This window comes from Danio aesculapii, chromosome 6 (assembly GCF_903798145.1).
Source record: "Danio aesculapii chromosome 6, fDanAes4.1, whole genome shotgun sequence".
Classification (NCBI taxonomy): domain Eukaryota; kingdom Metazoa; phylum Chordata; class Actinopteri; order Cypriniformes; family Danionidae; genus Danio; species Danio aesculapii.
The window spans coordinates 50,235,392-50,261,185 of NC_079440.1; the positions used below are offsets into that span (position 1 = coordinate 50,235,392).

Genomic DNA, 25,794 nt, shown 5'->3' on the forward strand with positions numbered 1-25,794 from the left:
TTCTCTGACTAGACTCTCGATCTAACTCAAAATATAAATTAGAGGCTTATTGTGAGAGGAGATATTTTTAACTACTCTAGCATGTTGACATCAGTACATTGAGCCTCATGATAGCTATAAAAACACATTTATCTAAGATCCATCCAGAAAGCTGTTGACTGCAGTTAAAAATAATTACAAAATGTTGAAAAACATGACAAACCTTTAGATAAACCCTGTTTGAAACCCGTTAGTAAAGAAAAAAACACAACTGCTTTGACATGGACAAGACAGATTTACTGGCTTGTAGAAATGAAGCCTGCAGCTATTTATTTGTCACACCCAAACTGGCCATGCATGTTAATGATGACTTATTTGATGTTAATTAATGCATTTAGCAAGCATGAATTGGACAGACTTCAATTGGACAAACAAAACGTTGTTATATTCATAATGTAAAAGGTCTTATTCTGTAAAATATCTGTTGTTAAAGTCATTTTAAACTACTGAAACTCTTTAATCTTCACTTACAAGCATGCAAGATCACTATTTCTTCGAATAATGAGACACATATACATATGAATATCAAAATATTGTGCAAAAAGGCATTTCACATGCATAATTCTGTAAATGCAGAACAAAAACAAATTGTTTTATATGAATAAAGCACCTATTGAAATCTTTAGGTTTTGCTTAAAAAGCATAGTTCAAACTAGTCCACATTCCTTTCAAATGCTTTCTATGCAAAACCTTTAAAATTTAGCTTCGAGCAAGCTTTTCGACAAGTGAGAACACGTCTTTTCTCTCCTGCTGCATTATATACTCCTATTTCACAGAAGAAACAGGTTATTTGAGATCTGCAGACGTGGAAGTCGCTAACAATGAATGTATCGCAGGAGCAAACAGCCTCACACAACTTACCTCAGATTCTTCAAAAGAAGAAAACGTTCACTGCGACAAACATGTATCAGCGAACCTTTCGACTGGATATCAGTGCACCCACTCAAATTGTGCTTGCCATTGGGACGGAACTTAAGGTTATGCTAGACAGGTAGGTAATACAGTAATACTCGAGGCTAAATATAGGTTTCATTCCATTGTTTTATTGGTTACATCAACTAAGGAGGTGCAGCTGTTGCCAAGTCCATTTGTAGTGTGCAAAAACTACCTGTTGGAGCTATTTTTAATATGCATCAAGGCATCCAAAATTATTAAACGCTTTTAATTTAAAAGATTGTAACAATTTTAACAGAAGTGGTTTCAGCCACCTATATTTTTAAGGAAAAAGCAACTATAAACACTTTAAAAGTAACCCTGCAATGGTAAATTGTGTGCATTGTTATGGTATTAAGTATTTACAAGGCATATTACAAATCTTTTTTGGTAATCCCACATGAAAAATAATGTAGTATTTTAAAGTAAATACTAATAGGGGTTTTTTAAACCATTTACTACAGTAAAGTACTTCAATTAATCTGTCTATACTTGTCATTGTAATACAACAACTAGATAAATAACTAGATAAACAACTCAATGCTGTACTAGTTTTCCACAACTATCCAGTATATTACACTACAATTCACCACACTTTAGTGAAACCTAAAGTAGGCTACTAGTATTTATTAGAGTTTATCAGTTTACTGATTATAGTACTCGTAAGTACTAATATATACAGTATAATGCACTACTATAGTATTGTTCAAAAACAACAGTATATTGCTATTGTATTTTTTTTCATGTGGGATGAAACAATGAAATTATTAAAATGATTACATATATTGTAATTATGGCTGGAAGTGGGGTACAAAGTGGGGGACAAAAACCGACTGAGAAACAGCTTTTCCCTCCAGAGTTTTCTCCCTTTTTAACTCCCCACTGAATCTTTGCCCCATCATACACCCCACACTACTCTCATAACGTACACTCTCCATAAACACTGCATTATTTATTTAATATTTGCACAATATATTCATCATATTCATCGCACATGTTCATCGCACTACGTTCCATTGCACTATTTCATCTTGAATAGTACATACCCACTGTACATATACATTTTGTATGTGTATATACATTTTGAGTGTGTGTGTGTATGTATATATATATATATATATATATATATATATATATATATATATATATATATATATATATATATATATATATAGATATATAGATATCTATCTGCATACCTCTGATTATTAATATCAAACTGTACATATATTCATCTATTGTAAGTCTCTGTTCATAGTAAATATAACCTGTATATAATGTTCATAGTACATCATCTGTAAATATCGCCATAGATTTCCTATAATTGCACTTTATAAATTATACCTATATTCTGCACTTGCTGCTTTTGCACTCCTGGTTAGATTGTACTGGTTACTTGTACATAATGACAATAAAGTTGAATCTAATCTAATTATAATAATAAAAACAGGCAAATGACTGTAAATGACAACAACTTAGATAGCAAAATCTGTCTGGCCCACCTCTGTCTGGCCCAACATGCCCTTGCCTCAGTTCTGGCCGGGTCCCCGGGCCAAAACTGGCCCACACACTGAAAACAGACATAAACAAAAACAATGGATAATAATGACTCTAAATGAAATTAACAAATCCAAAATGCATTTTGATTGTTAAATAATGATTCATCTGAAAGCAGTTGCACCATGAAAGAAAAAGTATTAAAATCACAATTCGTATTAACTTATTAAAAGCCATCTATTCATACTTCAAAAACTAAAATGGACACAAAAAAACAAGTTTGCAACACACACGAATTTGATACAAGCACACATGGTCTTAACAGCGCTCTCTACTGTTGAGTACAGGTGTTGCATATCGAGATGTGGCGTTTCCAGTCATATAATTTCCAGTCAGCTGAAGGCTTCCTAGTTTCCTAGACATCATCCACCTGTTTTCGCCTGTCAATTGGCTCGATTATACGGTAACGTCTCGTGTCCATAAAGGCTTAAAGGCAAGCAGAAGCGACTGTGAACGACTCTTCACGAATCATGGTCTCCCGTCGATCACTTACTATAGACACCGAGAAAGCGACCAAGACGACATATGTGCTCGGAACGACGTTAACGGTGAACTTAATCAGGTGGGCGAGTTTCTTTTTCATATGTCGTGACAATAAACTTTTACAAGTTTAAAACTTTGTTATATGTTAAACGGACATGAACACAGGACGAGTTCATGCAGTATAATAATAAGCGCGATACGACTCAAGGGAATTAAGTCTATTTTAATAGACCGAAATACATATTTAAAGGGGCAGTTCACTCTAAAATGATTGTTGTTTTTACACTCTATGACTTTCTTTGTTCTGTGAATAACAAAAGGATATATCTGACAGACGCATCTCTACTGACTAACATTGTATCTTTGTTTTGTTCATTGGGGTAAAGTCGTACATTCAGACTTTTTCCTTGATATTATATTTCTCAGAAAAGTATTCTTTGCAAAATGGAAATCATATTATCAGCCAAAGACTTTTAAAGTACAACATTGTACACAGTCAATTAAATAATGCTAATGTTGTTTTGAAGTCATTCTTGCATGCTAGTTCTGACCTAATATTCAAAGTAGCGTGGGAAACAGTATAGGAACCGGGTCTCAAGTTTTTACTGAACGAATGTGTGAATATAAATCCAACTTTACCTCAATGTTTACCTCGTACGATATAGGGTAAGTGAATGGTGACTCAATATTTGTGATTTATAATGTAGGACACGCACAAAGTTTTCTGAAAAGTCAAATAAACCGTTGAAGAGTACTACCTGTCAGCTGAGATTTGTTTAGATCAGGGGTGCCCAAACTTTTTTTTAATGTACTTGTTACAATAAAACCATAAACAATATCATTTATAACACAATATTATATATATATATATATATATATATATATATATATATATATATATATATATATATATATATATATATAAGAATAAGAAAGAATACATTTTCACTCGATAGTGAAATGTGTACTAAAAGTGTTTTTACAACGTGCCACACATGTATATCTGTCAACATCTAAAGAAAAGTACTTTAGGGTTGTCACCCTTTAAAATATCTGACTAATTCACATTTAATTAAAAGTTAAAACTTTTTTTTGTAGCTCAGCAATTAAACAAACAAACAAACAAACAAACAAACAAACAAACAAACGAAGGATTATGTAAAATTAGAAATGACGATCTCTGTTTGAGGGATTCACCTCAACCTTCCCCATCATTTGTCTATCTCTTCTCTGATTTTTTTTGGCGAGCCAAATCAAAGGTTACCATGGACCAACTTTGGTCCACGGGCCCTAGTTTGGACATTTCAGGTTTAGATGAACATATTTAAGGAGTCTGAGTTGGAAATTAAAGGATTTGTTTTAAAATGACTGTGATTACTTTGACAAGTACATCATTATAGACCTCTGGAAACATGAGTCAGTCTTAACACAATGTCCGTCTGATGCATGTATACAAACATAAACCAATAACTGAAATGCCACAGAGAGAAGACAGAAATGTTGCTTACACAGTTAAAAGTCTGCTGCTGTTTTATACGTTTAATTACAAAGTTTATCTAAGAAATGCAAACAAAGTCATCCTTGACTTGAAAGAGTCTCTGTCATAAGTAGTTGTTATGTTTGTTAGAGAATTCAGGGCGATTATTTATTTATTTAGGAATTTCTCCTTTCAGATCTAGCGGTGGATGAATGCAGTTGTTGTGCTGCGACATTATTTAAATTCATCACTGAACTCAGCCTCAATGCTTCTGTTTGTAACACCCACTGTTGGCTATGGTCTCTGATAGCTTTCCAGACCCACTGAGAGGTCTTTTCTGTAGTGATTTTAAGGCAGCTTTATCTATATTTGTTAGTCCATGCTGAAATGGACAGTCCCTTGGCAACCTCATGATTGTTCAGTCAGCGTTTGTTATCTGCTGACAGAACTGAATCATATAAATGCATCAGTCAATATCTACTAATGCTGTCATTTTGAAATTTTGGCTGGTAACACGCTATGTTAACTATATAGTGAGAAACTTTTGTGATATTAAGATATGAGGTAATACCAATACAACAGTTTTTAAAGAATAAAATAGTTTAGATAGAGTTAATCATGTCATACTGCTCTTATCTCATGGCAGCTATACATTCACACTTCACTAGCCAAATTAAATTACACTTTTAAAAAAGATTCCTTTAAAAGCCTTTCTAGATTTTTCTTAATATTCTCTGTTGTTTTAGGTGTAACTTTAAGGTATAGTTAACCCAAAAATGAAAATGTACCCACTATTTACTTACCCTCAAGTGGTGCCAGATCTTTATACATTTCTTTCTTCTGTAAGAAAGCTGAAAACCTCTGAAAAACAAATATTATGAAAATCATTGCTTACAGGTTTCTTACATCTCCTACTGTATCTTCTAATGCAATGTTTCCCAACCCTGTTCCTGGAGGCACACCAACAGTACATATTTTGGATGTCTCCCTTTTCTGACCCATTAACTTCAGGTGTTGGAGTCTCTTCTGATGTTATGATAAGTTGATTCAGGTGTGTTTGATTAGGGAGAGGTTGAAAATGTGTACTGTTGGTGTGCCTCCAGGAACAGGGTTGGGAAACACTGTTCCAATGTGTTCAATACTTTTACTATCATATTTTCAAGTACATAAATTAAGTGATTTATTTGTAAAAACAAACAAGATAATTGTTTCATTGCATGAACTCTCTCTTTTCTATGCAGAATTTTCTTTATTTTTAGAAATTTCCACATAAAAAAAATTTAAAATAGAAGAAGAAAGAAAATGAAACATGGTAGTTTCACAATCCTGAGAACAATAGTGCAATCTGTTATTTTTCTGAAAGCTTTTTATCCTAGAGTTGAGGGTTAGGAAAATTTGCTTATTTATTATTATTTTTTTAAACCGCTTATCCTCACCAACCCCACATTTATTTGTTAAAAAAGAAGTTAAAACATTAATATTTTTAATCTACAATGAATAGATATGTTCATAATGTGTCTGTGTTTATATATGCCCATTCCAGATGTGCTCCACCACAATCCAAGTCCTTCTCAATAAGATGCACCCCAAACGTGCATTACAAGATCACACCTCCAATCGTGGACAAAAACGCCCTCCCGTACGCCCTCGGCCCAAACACCATCCTCCTCATCACCATGGACACAGTCAGTGAAACTGCATTTGACAGCAAGGTAAATTCACTGGATCACCTTTGCGCTCTGAAAACTATTGACATTAAGAGCAAACACCGAAAGAATGTGGAAGTTTTCTGTGCTTTCAACTTCTGCAAATCCTAATGAATGTAAACAACGTGATAAAATGTTTGAAACTGGGCCAAAACTGATACACTCATTATCAAATTGGTGCAAATATTTAAATGGTGAATTTCTGTTGGTTTTTATGTTGGCAGTTTCGTATGTTTCTTGATATATACGTGACTTTGCATAGATATTAGTTCTTTAAAAAGGAACTAAATCCTTAACTTGACAGACAGGAAGGAGCTTGACTTGTTAGTTATTCAGTCACAGTGTGGTTGACGTTGGTATTAGTCTATTGAGGAAACTGATGTGTTTGCATGTCTCACACTACTTTCACAACACTGTCTAGCACTGACAGTTTACATTCTGAATGTGTTACGCATATTTTAATACAATCATTATCATGCCAAAATGAATCACTGCTGCAATTTTCTGAGAAAACCACACTAATTGCACAATAATTATCCTAATGATCCAGCTCATCCTTGTTTCTAAGAATCTGATCTATTTCAGTTGTCTGTGAGATACTACGGTGAGAAAATGGAGACACTTGGGGATGCTGTACTGCATCTAACAGCTGTTGGTACGTGTCTGGTGTGTTTACTCTGCACATAATGCAAGACATACGCCTATATTTATGAATAACGCTTGTGTAAACGGAGTCTGTGGTGCAACTATAAACATCCTATGATGCTGGTGCGACTGTGAATGAGTGAGTCTCTTTAATCTGTTGTCTGTCTTCTGTTGCAGAGATATCTCTGGATGTAGATGCCGACAGAGATGGCGTTGTTGAGAAAAACAATCCAAACAAGGTGAGCTTTGTTTGTAGTCAGTTCTGTATCATAATTAATAGGGAGATTATTTTTTGCAGCATTGTTTCAAGGTTGGAGATGGGGATCAAGAAGTCAGATAAAATTAATTAGTTGATTCAAAACATCTCGTCCTGATGGCAAAAACAGTTTACCCAAAAATACAACAACAGTCATCTTGTTTCCAGTCTGCATAATTAAACAATTGGAATGTATTTACAATGTTAATTTCGTTAGCGCACATTGTTGTTCTTTAAGTGAACAATTAATCCGTCCAAGTTAATCCACTGCAAAAGTAAAATTGATTTGGAGTGGCAGCCCTTCACTGTTTATGAAGCCCCAATATTCTTAACCACACCTCTCTTACAATTAGTTTGCAATGAGGGAATCGTGAGCAAAAAGAAAGCCCCGCCCCTACTCAATATTCCATTTCAGTGGCATTCAGTTCCATTTCCTTTCAGACTGCATGGGCACATGTAGTGTGTTATTAGGCCTAGTCCCTTTATTAATCCGGGGTCACCACAGCGGAATGAACCGCCAACTTATCCAGCACATGTTTTATGCAGCGCATGCCCTTCCAACTACAACCCATTTCTGGGAAACATCCATACACACTTATTCACACTCATACACTACGGACAATTTAGCCTACCCAATTCACCTGTACCACATGCCTTTGGACTGTGGGGGAAACTGGAGCAGCCGGAGGAAACCCACGCAAACGCAGGGAGAACATGCAAACTCCAAAAAAAAAAAAACAGAAAAAAATAATAAAAAGTTAAGCACTGTTTACATCCAGGGTGAGCATGTCATAATATAATTCCTTTCAGAATAATCTCAAAATCACCATCTTCATTATACACATGGACATAACACAATACAAAATAAATATATATAACCATATACGTATACTCACATTAGCATGTTTATTTATCAGTTGAGCATCTTCTATTTGTTTATAGCAACAAAATCAGGTCTTCTAACTAAAATATATTCAACCCATTTCCTCCATTTTCCCCAGGAATATATCCTTAAGTTGACTACAGAAGTAAAATATATTTTGAAGAATAATGGAAACCTGTAACTATTGACATTCATTTTACAAAAAAAATGAATACTATGGAGGTCAGTAGTTACAGATTTCCAACATTCTTTAAAATATCTTGTTTTCTGTGTTCAGCAGAACAAAAAACAACCTCAAACTGGTTTGCAACAAGTCAAGTAATTAAAAAATTGAAAATTAGATTTAACATTTTTGGGTTAATTATCTCTTTAATAACTTTTTGTTGCCACGGTAACTTATGCTGCATGGCTATCCTGCTTCGGGAAACGTTTTGAACATCTCTCAATATAGACACTCCTCCAGTTTCTCACACAGATACCTTATCAAAAGATAAAATCATCTCATTTTAACGATGATTGTTTCTCATAATTATTTTAGATGATTTCAATAGTTATGTCATCTATTACATCTAAGCAATTTTACTTTAATTACAGATTTTTGTTTAATACTGTATAAAGTTAACAGATATAGATGCAGTTTAAATAATTTACAAATAAGAGATAAAGCTTTAAAAAGATTATATGAGCTTAGATTTTTGAGTCTCTCCCTATCTATTATAAATAATACAAGCTAACTTCACTAATGACACAAGCTGTTTTCTTTTCATTCTCCTCTTTCCATCTTGCTGAATAAATGTTTTTAAATATGTTGTAGTTTTTAATCTTTGGCTGTGAATTGCTCTGACTGTCAGGAGAAGTCAATCACAGTATCTGTATGTTTCAAGACCAGTGATTAGCTGTTCGTTGCTGATGTCCAGCCATCATACGAAAACGCCTATGAACTCAAGATCAAAGCCTGAGTTAACTGAGACAGTTGATGATTTTGTTTACTCAAAACAAATCCTGTAATCCTGAGTTTGTTAAGCCACCATAATGGTTCTTACCACGGGTACATTTTGCTGCACTTTTCTGAAGACATATCCACAAGAGGTCTATCGCTATTGATTAGAACCTGTGCAACAACATACCCTAAACTAGGGATGAACTGAATATTTGGCCACTGAAAATTTTCGGCCAACAATTGCCCATTTTCAGAGAACGATTTTAATCACTGAAATAACACGGCCGAAACTGTATGTTGTGATAACGCAAAAATCAGCCAGCACATGCTCTATTCAGATCCTCTGCACTTCATCACGATTGTACTTGATCCACGATAAAAAGATCATTGTGGAAATAAAGCAGGTTGATGAAATGATCCAGAGCGCGATGGATTCGAGGAACAGCGGAGAGAGGGAGTAGCGCACAGTGTAGGAGAGAGAGATCAGTGACCGTTTGCATGAAAGTCCTTAAGTAATTTAACTATAGGGTGAAAAAAAAATTCCTGAGTTAAGAGATTTTATTAAGAGCGTTGCAACAAACTTCTTAACTGTCACCGTTACCTAACCTTTACGAAAATTACCCATGTTTTTACTATAGTAACCATAATTAAAATATGTTTTTGTAGTAAACCATAGTAAGCACAAAATTAAATACAGTTACTCTGGTTTTTGTAGTAAACTGTAGTAAGCGCAAAATGAACTACAGGTAAACAATTTTTTGTAGTTAATACTACAGGTAGTAAATAATTGGCATAGTTTCTTTCTGTGTTTGTTTTCGGCCTTGCTTTCCTCTCTTTTTTTTTTTTTTTTTTTCTCTCTCCGGTTTTGGCCAAGAATTTACATTTCGGTGCATCCCTACCCTTTAACCAGTGGCGTTAACAAAAGCAAATGTAGCACAAATCCGCATTCACTGAAGGAACCAGTTTAACTTGTTGTTACAGCGAATCATGTTTCACAGGACTCAACACTGTTTCCTGACCACAACACTGTACCATGTGAGAAAAGTCGTCCATATGAAGATGGATATAACACAAACATATTCGTTTACAAATCATGCATATAGTTATTGACTTATTTACATATAAGCCTTAAATTGTGCAAAGAAATGCACAAAAATATGTCGATAATCTGCCTCTGCAATCATTATATGTGTAGAAAAAGACAAACTGCAGCAAAATGTGCGTACAGAATAGGCATGTTTTTGAGGAAACTTAGCCAGAGTCACATATTTACAGTAAGTCTGGGTTGCAAAATGTCACCAACCTGATTTCACAAAGTAGAACATGTTCCTGGATTAACATCTATGTTGATCCAGGAACAACATTCCAATCAGCTAATAAGAATTAATGAATAAGTTTACCATTTATGTTAAGTTTAGGCTTACGGTTAGGTTTATGCACTTCTACATGATTGTTATCCAACTATTATTCCCGTCTGATTTTGGGAATAATTTACAGTTATAGTTGGGTTTAGGAATAGGGAAGGATTACATTTTCGAACACAAATGATGTTCCAGGATCAATATAGATGTTAATCCAGGATCATCTACATGGTTCATCGCACTTGGCAAAATCATAACGTGGTGCAAGATGTAGTTCAAGATCTCGTATCCCTATTAGAAGTTGAAGTATGTGTGATAGCGTTGTATTTTTGTATTACTAGGCCTCATGGAAATGGGGTCCTAATGGGCACGGTGCAGTTCTGCTGGTCAACTGTGACTCTGAGTCCATATACAACAAGAAACCGGACAATGAGAACAGTGACATTGGTAAAGTCTCAGGTAAGTCTGGGCAGGTCTCATGTTTGATAAGGGAAGGATTAAAGTCTCGCCGCAGATGTTTGTTATGTGTAAATACTTTAGACTTTGTACCAAGCCCATGTAAGAGGTGTAAATCCAAAATGATGCTTTCTTATTAATCATTCATTATTAATACTGTTTAGCCAGAAAGCATTGAGTACTAAAAAGTGTCTATAGAATATAGTTCACCCAAAAGTAAACATTTACTCAACTAATTCCTCATCTTTAAGTGGTTCCAAATCCTTATGAGTTTATTTTTTTCTGATCAACGCAAAAGGAAATATTTTGAAGAATGTTAGAAACTGATAACCATTGACTTCCGTAGTGGGAAAAACAAATACTATTGAAGTTAATGTATACTGGTTTCCAATATTTTTCAAAATAACTTCTTTGAGTGTTTAACAGAGTAATGAAATTTAACTATGTTTGTGAAAAATTAACTGTGAGAAATTGTGAAAATGTGTGTCTACTTTCTGACTATTGCTTTAAATAGATTTTTGTCCTATTAGTTGTACACTTTTCTGAGCATATTGAGCTGTTAGCTTGGTTAACATCTACTTTTCAAATGCAGCGGTGTGGAGAAGAACTGAGCATTGTCATAAAATAGATCTTTTTTGTTTTTTGGCAGATCTGAAGGACATGTCCAAGATGGTGTTGCGCACTAATGGGCCATCTCAACTCCCTGAAGGCTATAAACTGAGCATGCACATCTCACAGAGCACTTCAGAGAGCGTCAGAGTCTTTAGACCTCGCACAAACACAAAAACAGAAAACCTGTGGAGTGAGTCAAGTAAAATAATAAGAAAAATTATCAATTTTAATGTTAAGGTGAAATTTTAGTTAACCACAAAGAGTTCATCGTTTTTATCGCCCTCATGTTGATAGTTTGTTTAAAAGACTCTGCAAATATTTTAAACATATTATATTTTTATACACAGCTGTGAAAAAATTTAAGAAACTACATACTTTTATTTTAGGATCATTTTAGGTTTACTAGGAATGGCTTTGAGTTATTATAAAATTATTATAAAATAAATTATTATAAAAATGTCTGATAACATTTCTTCCAAAGTTTTTCTTCCAAATTTGGATGAAAGTGTTGTCATCAGTGGTTTACAGAATAGAACAAAAAAAATTATAAACAACTATAAAATAACTATAATCTATAAATTGTATAACTATAACTATAAAATAGCTATAATCTATCAATTGTAAATGCAGACAAACTGAAAATTTTTAAGTGGTCTCTTAATATGGTGGGAGGCGTGTGTTAGTGTCCCACCAGTGCCGATATAAAGCCATTTAGCACTGCTACGAGTGTGATATTGTGTTTATACAACAGTTTGATGGCATAATCATGTATATAAAAAAAATTCAAACACAGAGAGTCTCAAAAATACTTTTGAAGGTGGAACTACTTTCTACTGCCAATAATTCACATCTGTAGCTGACGGTCAGAACAGCAGAAGCCGTTACTAATTCACCAACGTCACTTTATAAAGCTAGTATTTGAATGATTCTCTAGCATAATGTCTAAAGTGATGACAAAACAGGTGATTTTGCTCACATTTTAAGATTATAAGGCTGAACGCCATGAAATGCCATCAGTCTACAGAGATTTCCTAGTATTTTTCGGTTGCGATCAGGATTTCACCATAATTAAATTGAATTAAATAAATCCAGCACTACAACATACAAAAAAGAGAGATCGACTTAGAATGTCACTGACCTGTTCTGTAATAATTTGATCAGCTGTAGTTTGAAATTACGCTGAGTTTTTCTCTTCTAAGGGCTTATTATGCAATCCTGTCACCATCGTGTGGTGGAACATCTTTGCTCTGCTCAATGACAGGCTGATGGCCGCCATTATGTCCACACTCTAAATATAACAAGCAATTAGATCAAATCATGAACCGAAACATTATAAAGGAAAAATCAATACTTTACTGAATAGTTCCTCTTTCGTGCACCAGAGTACCAACTCCTGAAGCTGTTCCTGAAGGATTTCTTGATGGTGGTGGGTACAGACACGCTCACGCAGGAAGTGCCATATTTGGGAGGCAGCAGTGAACTGGAGTTCCATGTAGAAGGTCTTCGTTTCCCTGATAAAGATTTTGATGGACTCGTCACCATCAACCTCAGTCTGCTCGAGCCCTGTGGGAAGGTTAGTCAAACACACTACTGTATGATCCTTAATGCTATTAAACTTTCTCTGCTTCCTGGTTTTCTGTTAAATTTATTATTTTTAGTTTATTGAATAGTTTTTAAGATAATTAGAATTGTCCTACAATCTCTTAAAGGAGCACTCCATGTTTTTAAATGGGTTCATTTTACAACTCCCCTTGAGTTAAACGGTTGAGTTTTACCATTTTTTTCAATCCATTCAGCTGATCTCAGTCTAGCAGGAGCACCTTTAGCTTAGCTTAGCATAAATCATTGAAACGGATTAGACCATTAGCATCTTTTTTTAAATAAATTTTCCTGCCTAGAAAAAGCCAACTTTTCATTTTCAATGATTCTCAGTACATAGTGTAACTACAGAAGAATCAAGCTTTAAATAGAAAAACTACTGAAATTCTTTTTTGAATTTGAGCAAATTGCTAATGGTCTAATCCGATTCAATGATTTATGCTAAACTAAGCTAAAAGCTCTCCTACTAGAACCAGAGATCAGCTGAATGAATTCAAAAATGGTAAAACTGTTTACCTCTAGGGGAGTAGTAAAATGAGCCTATTTCAAAAAGGGAAATGCTAGTAACTACTAATTACATTAAATACTGATTACATTTGATTTTGTTGAAAGGGTTTCCCAGAGACGCCCATCTTTACAGATAAAGTGGTTTTTCGTGTTTCTCCGTGGATCATGACCCCAAATACCCTCAAGCCTGTGGAGGTTTATGTGTGCAGGTGAGCCTGGAGCAACTCACTCCAACCTCTTTAAAGGAACAGTTCATCCAAAATAGAAGAGAAAAAAAAAACTCATAAAAGTTCAGAACATGTGGAGGCCGAGAAAATAATGATAGAATTTTCATTTGTGGGTGAACTATCCCTTTAATACGACATGGTTCATTAAATAAATAACTACAATTCTAAAACAGAAAAGCCAATTCTGACTTAAAGTTTCTGTTCAAATGTAAATAAAAGCTGAGAAATATATATATATTTTTTTACAATGATGCCTCTTGAACATCGTCTTAGTATCTTTTGGGAGAAGCGTGGGTCATTTCTGGTCAAAAAACTTTCTGATTGAATAAAAGTAACTTAAGTCTGAATTTGCCGGGGTTATGAATAATTTCAGCTTGGCTGTACATATATGAAAATATGACCATGAACTTACTGCTTTACATCTTGTGAGCCATTCTTGAGTCGTTGATGTTTTTGCAGCACTGAGGATAACTACTCGTTCTTGAAGAGCATAAGAAATCTGGTGGAGAAGAGCGGCTACAAACTCAAAATATGTCATGAGTACATGAACCGAGGTGATCGCTGGATGCAGGTTTGTGATTCTTTAAAAAAAACATTTTGTATTGTAATAGTACATGTGCATTTGAAATAAAAAAAAAAATATGTCAACTACTGGACACAGGTTGAGTCAGCACCTTTTATTTAAATAAAGACATTTGTTTATTCGGTAATGATGCATTAAAATCATCTAAAGTAACAGAAATTAAAAATTGTACAAAGTATTTTTTATTGCAAATATATTCTCCACAAAATTTTCAGTTTTCATCATTAGGATGATTTTAAATAATAATAATAATAATAATAATAATTTGTAATCGTGATACTGAAGACTAGCATGACTAATCCTGAAAAATCACAGGAATAAAATGCAAGTCATATTTTACAAACATTGAAACATTTAAAGGGTTAGTTCACCAAACAATGACAATTACCTCATCGTTTACTCTCCCTCATGTGGTTTTAAACCTTTATGAGTTTCTTTTTTCTGTTGAACTCAAAACGAGATATTTTGAAGAGCACAAGATGCTGCCACCCATTGCCTTCCATAGTAGGAAGAAAATTACTATGGAAGTCTGTGGTTCTTCAAAATATCTTCCGTGTTCAACAGACAAAAGAAACTCCATGATGGCAGAGTGAATGATGACAGAATTTTTCTTTTTGGGTGAACTATCCCTTTAATATTTTAAATATTTGATATGATAATATTTTAGAATTTTCAAAAACGATTACAAAATGCATATCAGTTGATCTCCAATAACAGAAATCCAAAAACAAAAACTGTTACTCATGACTGTGTGGTACAAAACATACAGGATGATTTTTAAGTAATATGACCTGTTACATGTTAGGTTAAGCTAAAAATGACTGTGTGTGTGTGTGTGTGTGTGTGTGTGTGTCTCTTCACAGGATGAGCTTGAGTTTGGTTACATTGACTCCCCTCATCATCGTTTCCCTGTTGTCCTGGATTCTCCTCGTGATGGAGATCTTCGGGATTTTCCCTATGATGCCCTTCTGGTGAGTCAAACTGATTATCAATTAAAATAATTATTCAATCATCAAGTTATTAAAGCAAAAAAAAAAAAGTTTTTCTTATAAGATATGAAATAGTTGAATAATATCACACGAGCAAAAAGTGTCATTTGATGTGAGCATGGTCTTAAATGTGATCTTAATCACACAAAATTACTACAAGTTAATATTGAGTAACTTGTAGCATGTTAGACACAATATTGTCTTTTTTCTCTTTCACCAATGAAAATAACTTTAAATAAAGAGCAGCAGTACAATGTTTCACTCCTGAATGAATCATATTTTTGAAGGACTCAAGCCAGTCAATGATTCAGCCCCTTGATTTATTCCTTAATGAATCGGCCGTTTTGAATGAATCATTTGAATGGACCACTTGATGCTTCACGCTTGAGAGGAACTTGTTGCCATCTACTGGTGATTTTAGTGTCATACATTAATATTTATCCATGACAGGCCTACAACAACACAAACTTGCACTCGGAAAGCTTTTGTTTTTATCCAAATGACAACATTGTGTGACAGGGGCCAGACTTTGGGTATGTAACGCGAGATGCATTGAATGAGGAGGTGAGCAGTCTGGACTCTTTCGGTAATCTGGAGGTCAGTCCACCGGTCACAGTGAATGGCAAAAACTACCCACTCGGCAGGATCATCATTGGGGTGGCGTTCCCTACGTAAGTACCACAACTCTATTAACTAACCAGAATCTGAACTAAAAATAAACATTGTCATTGTTCTGACTCCTTGTTGCTTCAATATACTGGATCTACATATTGATTGATTTTAAACTATTACCTGTCAAGATTCATTGATTTATTTTTCTTGTGTTTATTTTAAGAGCAAGGAAAGGCCGCAACATGACTAAAGTTGTCCAGGACTTCCTGTGGGCACAGAAGGTTCAAGAGCCAATAGCGCTTTACTCTGATTGGCTGGTTGTGGGTCATGTGGACGAGTTCATGAGCTTTGTTCCAGCCCCTGACAGAAAGGTAAACCAATGTGTTTGGTATAATTAGCAATAATGTATGCTGTTGATCTCTTCTCTTTTATTGAAAATGGAGTAAATATATTATTGTACAATATTGTAATTTATTATCAGATTTCAAAATGTGTTTGTATAATTTAAAAATGCTATTCATTTCTTTGATTACAAAGTATTATTACTCAACTATTAAATTTCACATTATCCTTCAGAAATCATTCTAATATAGGAAACAAATGTATATTTTTAAATGTAAATTTTTTTTGTTTAGTAATAGCGGTACGGTGGCTCAGTGGTTAGCACTGTTGCTTCACAACAAGAAGGTTGCTTATTCGAGTCCTGGCTTATTCAGTTGACATTTCTCTGTGGAGTATGCATGTTCTCCCCTTGTTCCCGTGGGTTTCCTCCGGGTGCTCCGGTTTCCCCAACAGTCCAAAAACATGTGGTATGGGTGAATTGAATAAGCTAAATTGGCCAAAGTGTAGATGTGTGAATGTGAGAGTGCATGGGTGTTTCCCAGTACTGGGTTGCATCTGGAAGGGTATATGCTGCTTAAGTTGGCAGTTCATTCCGCTTTGGCGACCTCTGATGAATAAAGGGACTAAAGGCTGATTTCTATTTTTGCGTCAAGCGCACGCGTATGGTCCGGCGCAGTCTTCACAAGGTCGCATAGCCCTTGCTGTGGCCGACGCTGATGTGCACTTCTCAAAAAATTTAACTACACATTGCAACAACGTGTTGTGCAAGATGTGTGATTGGTCAGCTTGGTAGCGGTGACGAGTGTGGGTGGTGCTGATAGCTGCGAGCTCATTGGAGCGAGTGTTTTCAAGTGTCGAATCCTGTGAAGAAGCTCCAGATGGAAACTTTTGTTTTGTGTTTGCCTTATGATTAAAGTTGTTGCATGTCCACCGGTTCCCACATCTGAATAAGTGAGTTTAGCTAATTGTACATTGAGGTAGTGTTCAGAAAAAACAAAACACCAGTGAAGAAACTCAACATAGAGGAACATAAAAACCTACCACCAGCTAGTGCTCCAGAAGTGTTATTGCAGAGCAACACAGAGCGCGCAGAAGTATAAATGCACAGCTACACGCAAGGCAGGCGCCGTGGGTCATAGCAATCACTCGAATCAGAAGTACAAACCAGTCTTGAGCCAAAGGAAAATGAATGATAGAATTTTTGCTAATAAAATGGTAATATGTTTTATTTTACTTTATTTTTAATTTTTAAACCATAATAAATAAACTTAAGTAGAATCATTACTTGAAAATTCAGTTAAGGAAAAAAGAAAAATATATATAAATTTAATTTAATGCATATTTGTTGACCGTGAGATCTTGAATTATTTTTTTTATAAAATTTGCAAAACAATTTTTCTCATTTTTTCAGTATTTAATATGTAGTCCGGTTACATGGTACAATTAATAAAAATAAAGTTCTAAAAAAAATCTAATCATTTTTGTACAGAACTGGATTACAAATCTTGTTGTTATTGACATGATAGTTGTTATTGGTATGCACGTTCATGCACAAACAATTGAACTTGATACTAAAACTTTGATTGCATAATATTTTCCCAATGTTCAGAAATTCCGATTGCTGCTGGCTAGTCCTGACGCTGGATACAAAGTTTTCAAAAGCCTACAAAATAACGGCCTTGGAAAAGCAGAAATGTTTCCAGGTAAACTCTCCTAATTTTTCTATTTTAGGAAACACCCCTTTTCCATCACAGTTCATATATTTATGCAACTAACTTCATTTTGAAACAGGTAAGGAGGAGGCCATCTCTGTAAATGACCTCCTGAGCGACAAAAAGCTGCAGGCTGAGAACAGATACGTGCAGGTCAGTCAATTGCACAACATTCACAACACATGCAACATTAAGATGTCTTTAGTATCCAAACTGCTTCTAGATATTTTTATAGTCAGATATTCCAGATCTGGGAAAGAATAATGTTGGTATCATCTAATGTTTCACTCAGAACTGTATCGACTGGAACAGGGACGTGCTGAAGAAAGAGCTGGGTCTGGATGATGAGGACATCATTGACTTGCCCATCCTCTTTAAAGTGATAGCAGTGGAGGATTCCGTTCCCAGGGCTGTGGCGTATTACCCTGACATGGTACACCACATTATTAAACACTTCGTATGAGAGAAGTCAAATTTTACTGATTGCTTCAACTGTCTGCAGCAAGACCATTGTGAAGGATGTCGCAAACCAGATGCGTCGCATCACGCAGCACCATGCAAAAATAAGTTTCTATCAGGGTACGCAAACCGGCGCCGCAATTCGGTGGCTGTGTGCAGTGCCGAGCTACGATTCAAGACACTGTTCATACTTCTGCCCCGCCACAGAGCGCCGTCTGAATATCTTCATTTTAAATAGCATGCGAATGTGCGCGTCTGGTGTGTTACTTCCAACTGTCATGTGCGCGGCGCATCCGGTGTGCGACCCCCTTAAGGATGGAGTCTGCTTTAGTTTTGTGGATCAGTGATTGCAGGGAAAAGAAGATTATGCTGGATGCTAACATTATCCACACACAAGCTAAAACGCTTTATGAACCTTTTGCTGACAGCGATGAATGTTTGCGCCTGACAACAGGTTTTGATCTTTGGATTCATTCTATAATACTGCACTTATTTTTCTACTAGTTTGATCTTTGAAAGTGTTTAAACAAAAGATAGGTGTGAAACTGTTAACGCCTGTCTGAGAAAAGTGTATAGTGTGTAGTGAGGGGTTTCACAGCCTTAACATCTAGAATAATTGTAAAAAAGCCGACTACTTTATAAATTTCGCCTATTGTGTTTTTTTTTTAGAACGTAACTCCAGCGATAAACGGCAGATCACTGTGTAAATCTTCAGAGCACAAAGTATTAGTAACATATCATAAAAAAAAACTCATTCATAATCATCACCATATTCGTAATTAAACCTGGAAATTGCTTGAAAAGGGCTGTAAATTGGACTCGGAAAAGTGTGTAAGAATCCTGATTACCTGTGTTTGTTTTTCCTCAGTGAACCATGATCGTGTTGGGTGATCAGCTGGGAATCCCAAAGCCGTTTCGGGCCACAGGTGAAGGGTGTGTGTGCACTGGAAAAAGAAATGTGTTCTCTTCTGGAGCCTCTGGGCCTCAAATTGTACCTTCAATCGATGATTTCGCCCCGTATCACAAACTGCTGGGTGAAGTTCACTGCGGGTCCAATGTTCTCCGAGAAACCTTTCACTGTTCAGATGGTGGAACCTCGAGCTGTGAGGGACAACCAGACCTTTCAAAGTGCCTATCACAATTAAAGCAGGATTAATAGCTTAATGGATGTCTAAACTAACAATAATAAATAAACTCAGAGCAAAAACACTATGATAATTGATGGAGGAATGGAAAGTCTTGTCATTAACTCACCCTCATGTTGTTCAAGCCGCTCTCTGGTGTCAAAGAAAGTATGAAGTTCAAAGAAGTATGTTGTTCTATATATATTTTTCACCCTCACATTGATATTTAAGAGCCATGGATTTTCTGAAAAATCACATATCTTTGTAAGGGGATGACTGTGAGCAAATTACAACTCTAAATTCTTCTAGCTTTTCTGTCAACCTTGTTTGTATGACTTTCTTTTTCTATTCATTTCTAGTGCAGCTTTAATTGGATTTAAATTAAGGGCTCACAATTATGGATTAGAATTTAAAATATGGTTATAAATCTATAATGTTTAAATGTATGGTTTTTCATAACTATGAACAACGAATGTTTACTTTTGTGTTGCTTTAATACTACTAATGACTGAACTTACTGCCATGGATCACAATATTCCACCAAAAAAGAAACAAATACAGCAATACATGAATACCGGAATAAACAAACATTTCACGAACCCTTGAATCTTTATTAAACATGATTTCTTTTGTTTTATTACCAAAAAAGGTCTTATTTACAGTGAAATGCTTCATAAAAGTAGGTAATAAGCACTTTGTAAAGAACACAATCACTTGCAGAAAGCCATTTGTCTGGATGAGTTTGTGCTTAATGTTTGTAGCATGTGCAAACGCATCATACTCAGTTCAGCCAATCAGCTGAGGTTTAGGGCTCTCAAATATACTCGCGAATAAATAATTCCCTTCTCAAGTGTACGCTTTTTAAGAATTAAAGAAAAACTCTCAAGAAATTGTCCTGCAATTTCTTAAACAAGAAGAGAAAGTACCATGTTTTTGGGCATGAACTCATTGGAATATCATGGTATTCTTCGAAATAGGCATCTTAAGCAAATACATCTAATTACAAAAGTAATTACAGCAGTGGTAAAGTGACCATAAAATGCCGACTGAAATATTTTAATTCCAAAAATATGTATTTGTGTATATTTTACTTGTGGCTTTTGCTTATTTTTGTCTGACAACTAGGAATATTTCATCCTGTTTATGGCTGATGTGATTGGATTTTTAAAGAAAACTGTAAAGATGAAAGGAATGTAAACGGATAGCCTCGACCGCAGATGTGCATACACGTAGATGCCCACATTCAACCACTTCATGCATGTCAACACATCCGCCATCTTGGAACAGTCACTTAAAGTAAAAATCATTAAGTTTTCCCAAGATGCGCAAACATTGCACACTTTATGGCAATGGTCTCAAACTCAATTCCTGGAGGACCGCAGCTCTGCATAGTTTAGCTCCAACCAGCTCCAACTCACATCTGCTTAATAGTCTATAAACCATTTAAAAGCGACGATGCCATCGGCCCATGAATACTTCCCGCTTGTTGTCAAACTACTTCACAACCATAACAAGACATCTCTCAAAATAGTCTCTAGTAGTCTTAAACACCTTGATTAGTTGGATCAGCTGTCTTTGATTATGGTTGGAGCAAAGCTGTGCAGAGTTGCGGCCCTCCAGGAATTGAGTTTGAGTCCCATGCTTTATGATATTCCAATTCTTAAAGAATTACAGCTATTGATTCACTATTACAGCCTTTAAACTAACTTATTAATTTCATGTTAGATAATACCTTTGTTATATTGTGTTAGCTTAGCATAATCATAGTCGAATGCAGATATAAATATTCATGCCTCCGATTTTTCATTGACTGTTTCAATACGGCAGTGTATGCCTCATGTTAACAGCTATAATGAGGCATCTATGTATATTAATACATCTATGGCACTGATACCACAGTACTAAAGCTCAAAGTATACTTCAGTTTAAAGTGTGTGTACATTCACAGCCCAATTCTTTAATCACGCATGTGCTGTAAATAGTTTGTGCACTTAGTTTGTCCACAAGGTGTCTAATTGCTAATGCGCATCTGATGGTGTTCGAACATGCTACTGTATAAAAAAAATTGAGTAATCTTTGTTCATTGGGCTGTGGATGTTCATTAACAAATGCAAAGTATACTTTGGGCTGAAAGGGACAGTTCACCCAAAAATGAAAATGTGCTGGTTATGTTTTTAGTACAGCAGATCATTAGAAAAGCTTTTTTAGCTTGTGAATATAGTCGGATGTGTTCTAAAACTTTAGGAGTGGGAAAAAACTGAAACATTTTTGATTTTATCTACACCATCATTACTAGGGATGCACTGAAATGAAAATTCCCAGAAATGAAAATGATTTTTTTTAAAATTGAACTCTAATTAAAATTTAAAAACAAAGAAAAAAAAAAAAAAAAAAAAAAAACTAATAAAAAATGTTATTAATTGAACGAGTTGCGATGCAATGAGTGAACTGAGCACAGTGCACAGGAGCTAGTTAATGGTGCCATTGCAGTTTCAAGGCACAAGCCATTGAAATAAATGGGTTTCATAGTGCAGACTAGGGCTGCATGATTAATCGAAAAAAGATCACGATCTCGATTCGACCCTACACATGATCTTAATTCAGCCAATTATATTTTCAAGGTCAGGAGAGAAGCTTAAAGGCGGTCACACAAGTCTTCACATTGTTTTACCCCACTTCGATTTGTTTATTCTCTTTTAAATATTTCCCAAACGATATTTAACAGAGCAAGGAATATTTTCCAGTATGTCTGATAATATTTTTTCTTCTAGAGAAAGTCTTATTTGTTTTATTTCAGCTAGAATAAAAGCAGTTTTTAATTATTTAAGAACCATTTTAGGGTCAAAATTATTAGCCCTCTTTAAGCTATATATTTCTTGATAGTCTACAGAACAAACCATCATTATACAATAACTGCCTAATTACTTAACCTGCCTAGTTAACCTAATTAACCTAGTTAAGTCTTTAAATGTCACTTTAAGCTGTATAGAAGTGTCTTGAAAAATATCTAGTCAAATATTATTTGCTATCATCATGGCAAAGATAAAATAAATCAGTTATTAGAAATGAGTTATTAAAACTATTATGTTTAGAAATGTGTTGAAAAAATCTTCTCTTCGTTAAACAGAAAATTGAAGAAAAAAATAAACAGGGGGGGCGAATAATTCAGGGTGGCTAATAATTCTGACTTCAATGTATGCGGCTCAGCATCATGGACACCTCCAAATAGTGTTAATTGTGTCACATACAGTATTTATAAGGTATAATTTACCCAAAATGCCATTTCTGTCTTAATGTAATGACGTATTTGTGGCTGCGGCAGGAACTATGATTTGCTTGTATGTTTTTTTTTCACTAAAGTGACAGCAGCCATGACATGAGCCGCACTCGGCAGTGAAAGTGAAACCGAAAGCGCGCACATCATTTAAATGATCATCTTGCACTTTAGAGTTATGATTACGGCAAGCATTTAATATGTTTTTTATTTCACAGCAAAAAAAAGTGTTGTGCATGAAATAAATGTTACTGGGTCAGTATAACTACTCTAGCCTATATAATGTTGAATATAATACATGAGGGAATCTGATAATGACCAATGTTTCATTTTATCAGTGGAATAAAATGGGCTAATAATGTTGTCAATGACAAATGACAAGCATACGTCTCAAACATAATAATTCAACATTAGAATTATGAATATTCTAATGTCGTCACTTTACTGTGAATAGTACGTACAGTATTTAAAGTCTGTTCAAGTCCACCATTCAAAGTCTATATAAAATTGAGCATTTTAACCAACAGTAGACCTACACACTGGCCTATATTATTGTTGTTGTTTTACCATATGTTTGAGAATAACAATAATAACAGCCTACTCATATTAACCTTTATTACATCTACAGAATCGTTACCCTGCTGAAAAATCCAGCTTAAACCAGCCTAGGCTGGTTGGCTGGTTTTAGCTGGTTGACCAGCCTGGTTTTAGAGGGGTTTTGGCCATTTCCAGGCTGGTCTTAGCTGGTCAATGACCAGCTAAATCCATCTAAAACCAGCTTGACCAGCCTAGTTTAAACTGGACATAGTTGGTTGCCTGCCTAGGCTGGACAAGCTGGTTTTAGCTGGTCATTTTCCAGCCTGACCAGCTAAGACCAGGCTGGAAATGGCTGGAAACCAGCTTGGAAATGGCCAAAACCCCTCTAAAAATCGTGATCTTGATTTTAAGCAAAATAGTGATTCTCATTTTAGCCAGAATGATGCAGCCCTAGCGCAGACTGTTCTGCATATGGTTCCATGTATTTTGTTTTGCCTTTCAAAATGCTGGTGGCCGATCAACTAAGCACATTTCCATTTTTAGATGAACTATCCCTTTAAGTAAAAACAAACAAACGAACATATGGATTATACAATCTGAAATAGAAACATTACATTAAAAAACAAAACAAAACATAAAACGAATAAAACGTGCAATTTGTGTTTGAAAAGGAAATAAAACATCCAACATTTGTTCTGTGCAGTATGTTCTGACCTAGTGTTTTTAGTCCAGGTTTACATTCATTTTGCTCATTCGCCACATAAGCAAAACAGGCTTCAGGACTTGAGAGACTCTGATCCTTAAAATCTAGCTTTAAAACATGACACTACAAACATGAAGCGACTACATTAGTGTACACACACATGTCAGTTTAACCACGAGCAGCCGTGGCCATACAGAATATGTCGATCGGCATAAACGTAATAAATAATATTTCAAAAGTATACAGCATCTCACACCGGATCGATAAATTATAAAAATGCCTATGTTTAGTTTACGAGACGTGATCTGAAGAAGGCCTGGATTTGTAACATCAGAACTACAGCAACATTTAACATTTACCGATATTCAACACCATTACTGACACAAAACGAATCAGAATCACACACAGATGTGCATTACGGCGTATTTTAAGCATGATTGTTTAAGGTTGAACCTCGGTTGTCATTCTGAAAGCCCCATTTCACCAGTGAGCCTCAATAAATAAATAAATATGACAAAGAAAAACCCACACAACGAGGGCCACCGTTATGAGAACGAAAGAGAGAGTGAAACATGGCTCAGAAACGGCCACAAGATCATGCGTGGTTATTTCCCAGCTGCCAGCTCTTGTTCCTCAGCTCTGGCCAGGTAGGTTTGCTGTTTCTCCTGATGACGGAGAAGATTAAGTGGTTGTTGTCCAGCTCATATTCTGTTCTCCGCAGGACTGAAACTAGCACCTCCATCTCCTTCACATCCGTTTCTCCTGTGAGCACGAGCAGTGTCCGCTGCAGAGGCTGCTTATGAAAATGCTAAGAACGACACACATTCATAATGATTAGAAATATGAAATGTGAACAGATGCACAGAATTATAAAACAATCTCCTGAAAAATTCTGTGAGAAAATTATATTGTAAATTATTTCTATTTAACATTCACATTGTTATGAATAACAAAACAAAAAAGTAAGAATTATAAAAATCAAACCAAATCCCCACTAAATAGTAAATATGAATAAATCCTGAAAATATAACTAAACCTAATTAATAACCTGCTGATGGACATCCATGAAGTCTTTTACGGCCTACAGGTCAGCTAGCAGTTCTGGAGGACAAACACAAATTGTGTGTGGAAAATATTAATCATTTTAAGTATTGTTAGAATCCTCTTATAAGTTTAGTTGATGCTAATAATTATAATTTAATACGACACGTCATATGGGAATTTGAGCACATTTCTTACCGAGTGTTGTCTCTCTGTTTTTGGACGTAGAGGTTCAGACTGCTGTCGAAAGGGACCTGCTGTGAAACAGGAGATTGCAAACTATATCAACAATATCACAAGTGCAAAACAATAAAATTAATACAGTCATACATTAATATAGTATTCATAGGTATTGTTTTCCTTAGCTGGAACTAAAACTATTGACAACATTTCAGTGAAATAAATTAATCAAAATAAAATAAAATAAAATAAAGAAAAATTTAAATAAAATCACACACACACACGCACGCACGCACGCACGCACGCACGCACGCACGCACGCACGCACACACATATATATATATATATATATATATAATAATATAAAAGTAATAAATAAAATTAAAGTAAAAAATAACAAAACTTAAAATAAAATAAATGAAAAATTAAAATTTAATTGAAAATAAAATAAATAAATAAATCAAATTAAAAAATTAAAAATAAAAAATATATATAAAATAAAGTAATAAGTAAAATAATATAAAAAATGTAATTAAATAAAAATTTGTAGAAAATTA

At 35.0% G+C, this 25,794-nt stretch overlaps 2 protein-coding genes across 4 annotated transcripts in view; one reads left to right on the top strand and one right to left on the bottom strand.

The window, feature by feature from the left end:
• Nucleotides 1–821: 821 nt before the first annotated feature.
• Nucleotides 822–20,101, top strand: padi2 (peptidyl arginine deiminase, type II). Its single transcript, XM_056460444.1, is given in 19 exon segments — nucleotides 822–1,030; nucleotides 6,033–6,201; nucleotides 6,781–6,850; nucleotides 7,018–7,079; nucleotides 10,622–10,739; nucleotides 11,386–11,538; nucleotides 12,731–12,921; nucleotides 13,560–13,663; nucleotides 14,141–14,252; nucleotides 15,128–15,235; nucleotides 15,773–15,924; nucleotides 16,089–16,236; nucleotides 17,817–17,910; nucleotides 17,999–18,072; nucleotides 18,212–18,352; nucleotides 19,247–19,291; nucleotides 19,293–19,376; nucleotides 19,379–19,453; nucleotides 19,456–20,101. Coding segments are annotated over 19 exon segments (2,100 nt in total). The 5' UTR covers nucleotides 822–860; the 3' UTR covers nucleotides 19,486–20,101.
• A 2,929-nt stretch (nucleotides 20,102–23,030) lies between these two features.
• rap1gapb (RAP1 GTPase activating protein b) overlaps nucleotides 23,031–25,794 on the bottom strand; it is an 83,375-nt gene continuing 80,611 nt past the window's right edge. For 2 of the 3 annotated variants that reach the window (XM_056460446.1, XM_056460445.1), the window contains exons 22-24: nucleotides 25,256–25,314; nucleotides 25,065–25,117; nucleotides 23,031–24,824 (exon numbers count right to left, since the gene is read on the bottom strand). In XM_056460446.1, coding sequence (XP_056316421.1) covers nucleotides 25,109–25,117; nucleotides 25,256–25,314 — 68 coding nt within the window. In that variant the 3' untranslated portion in view covers nucleotides 23,031–24,824; nucleotides 25,065–25,108. The remainder of the gene's footprint in view (nucleotides 24,825–25,064; nucleotides 25,118–25,255; nucleotides 25,315–25,794) is intronic. The other variant, XM_056460448.1, reaches the window with a different exon arrangement.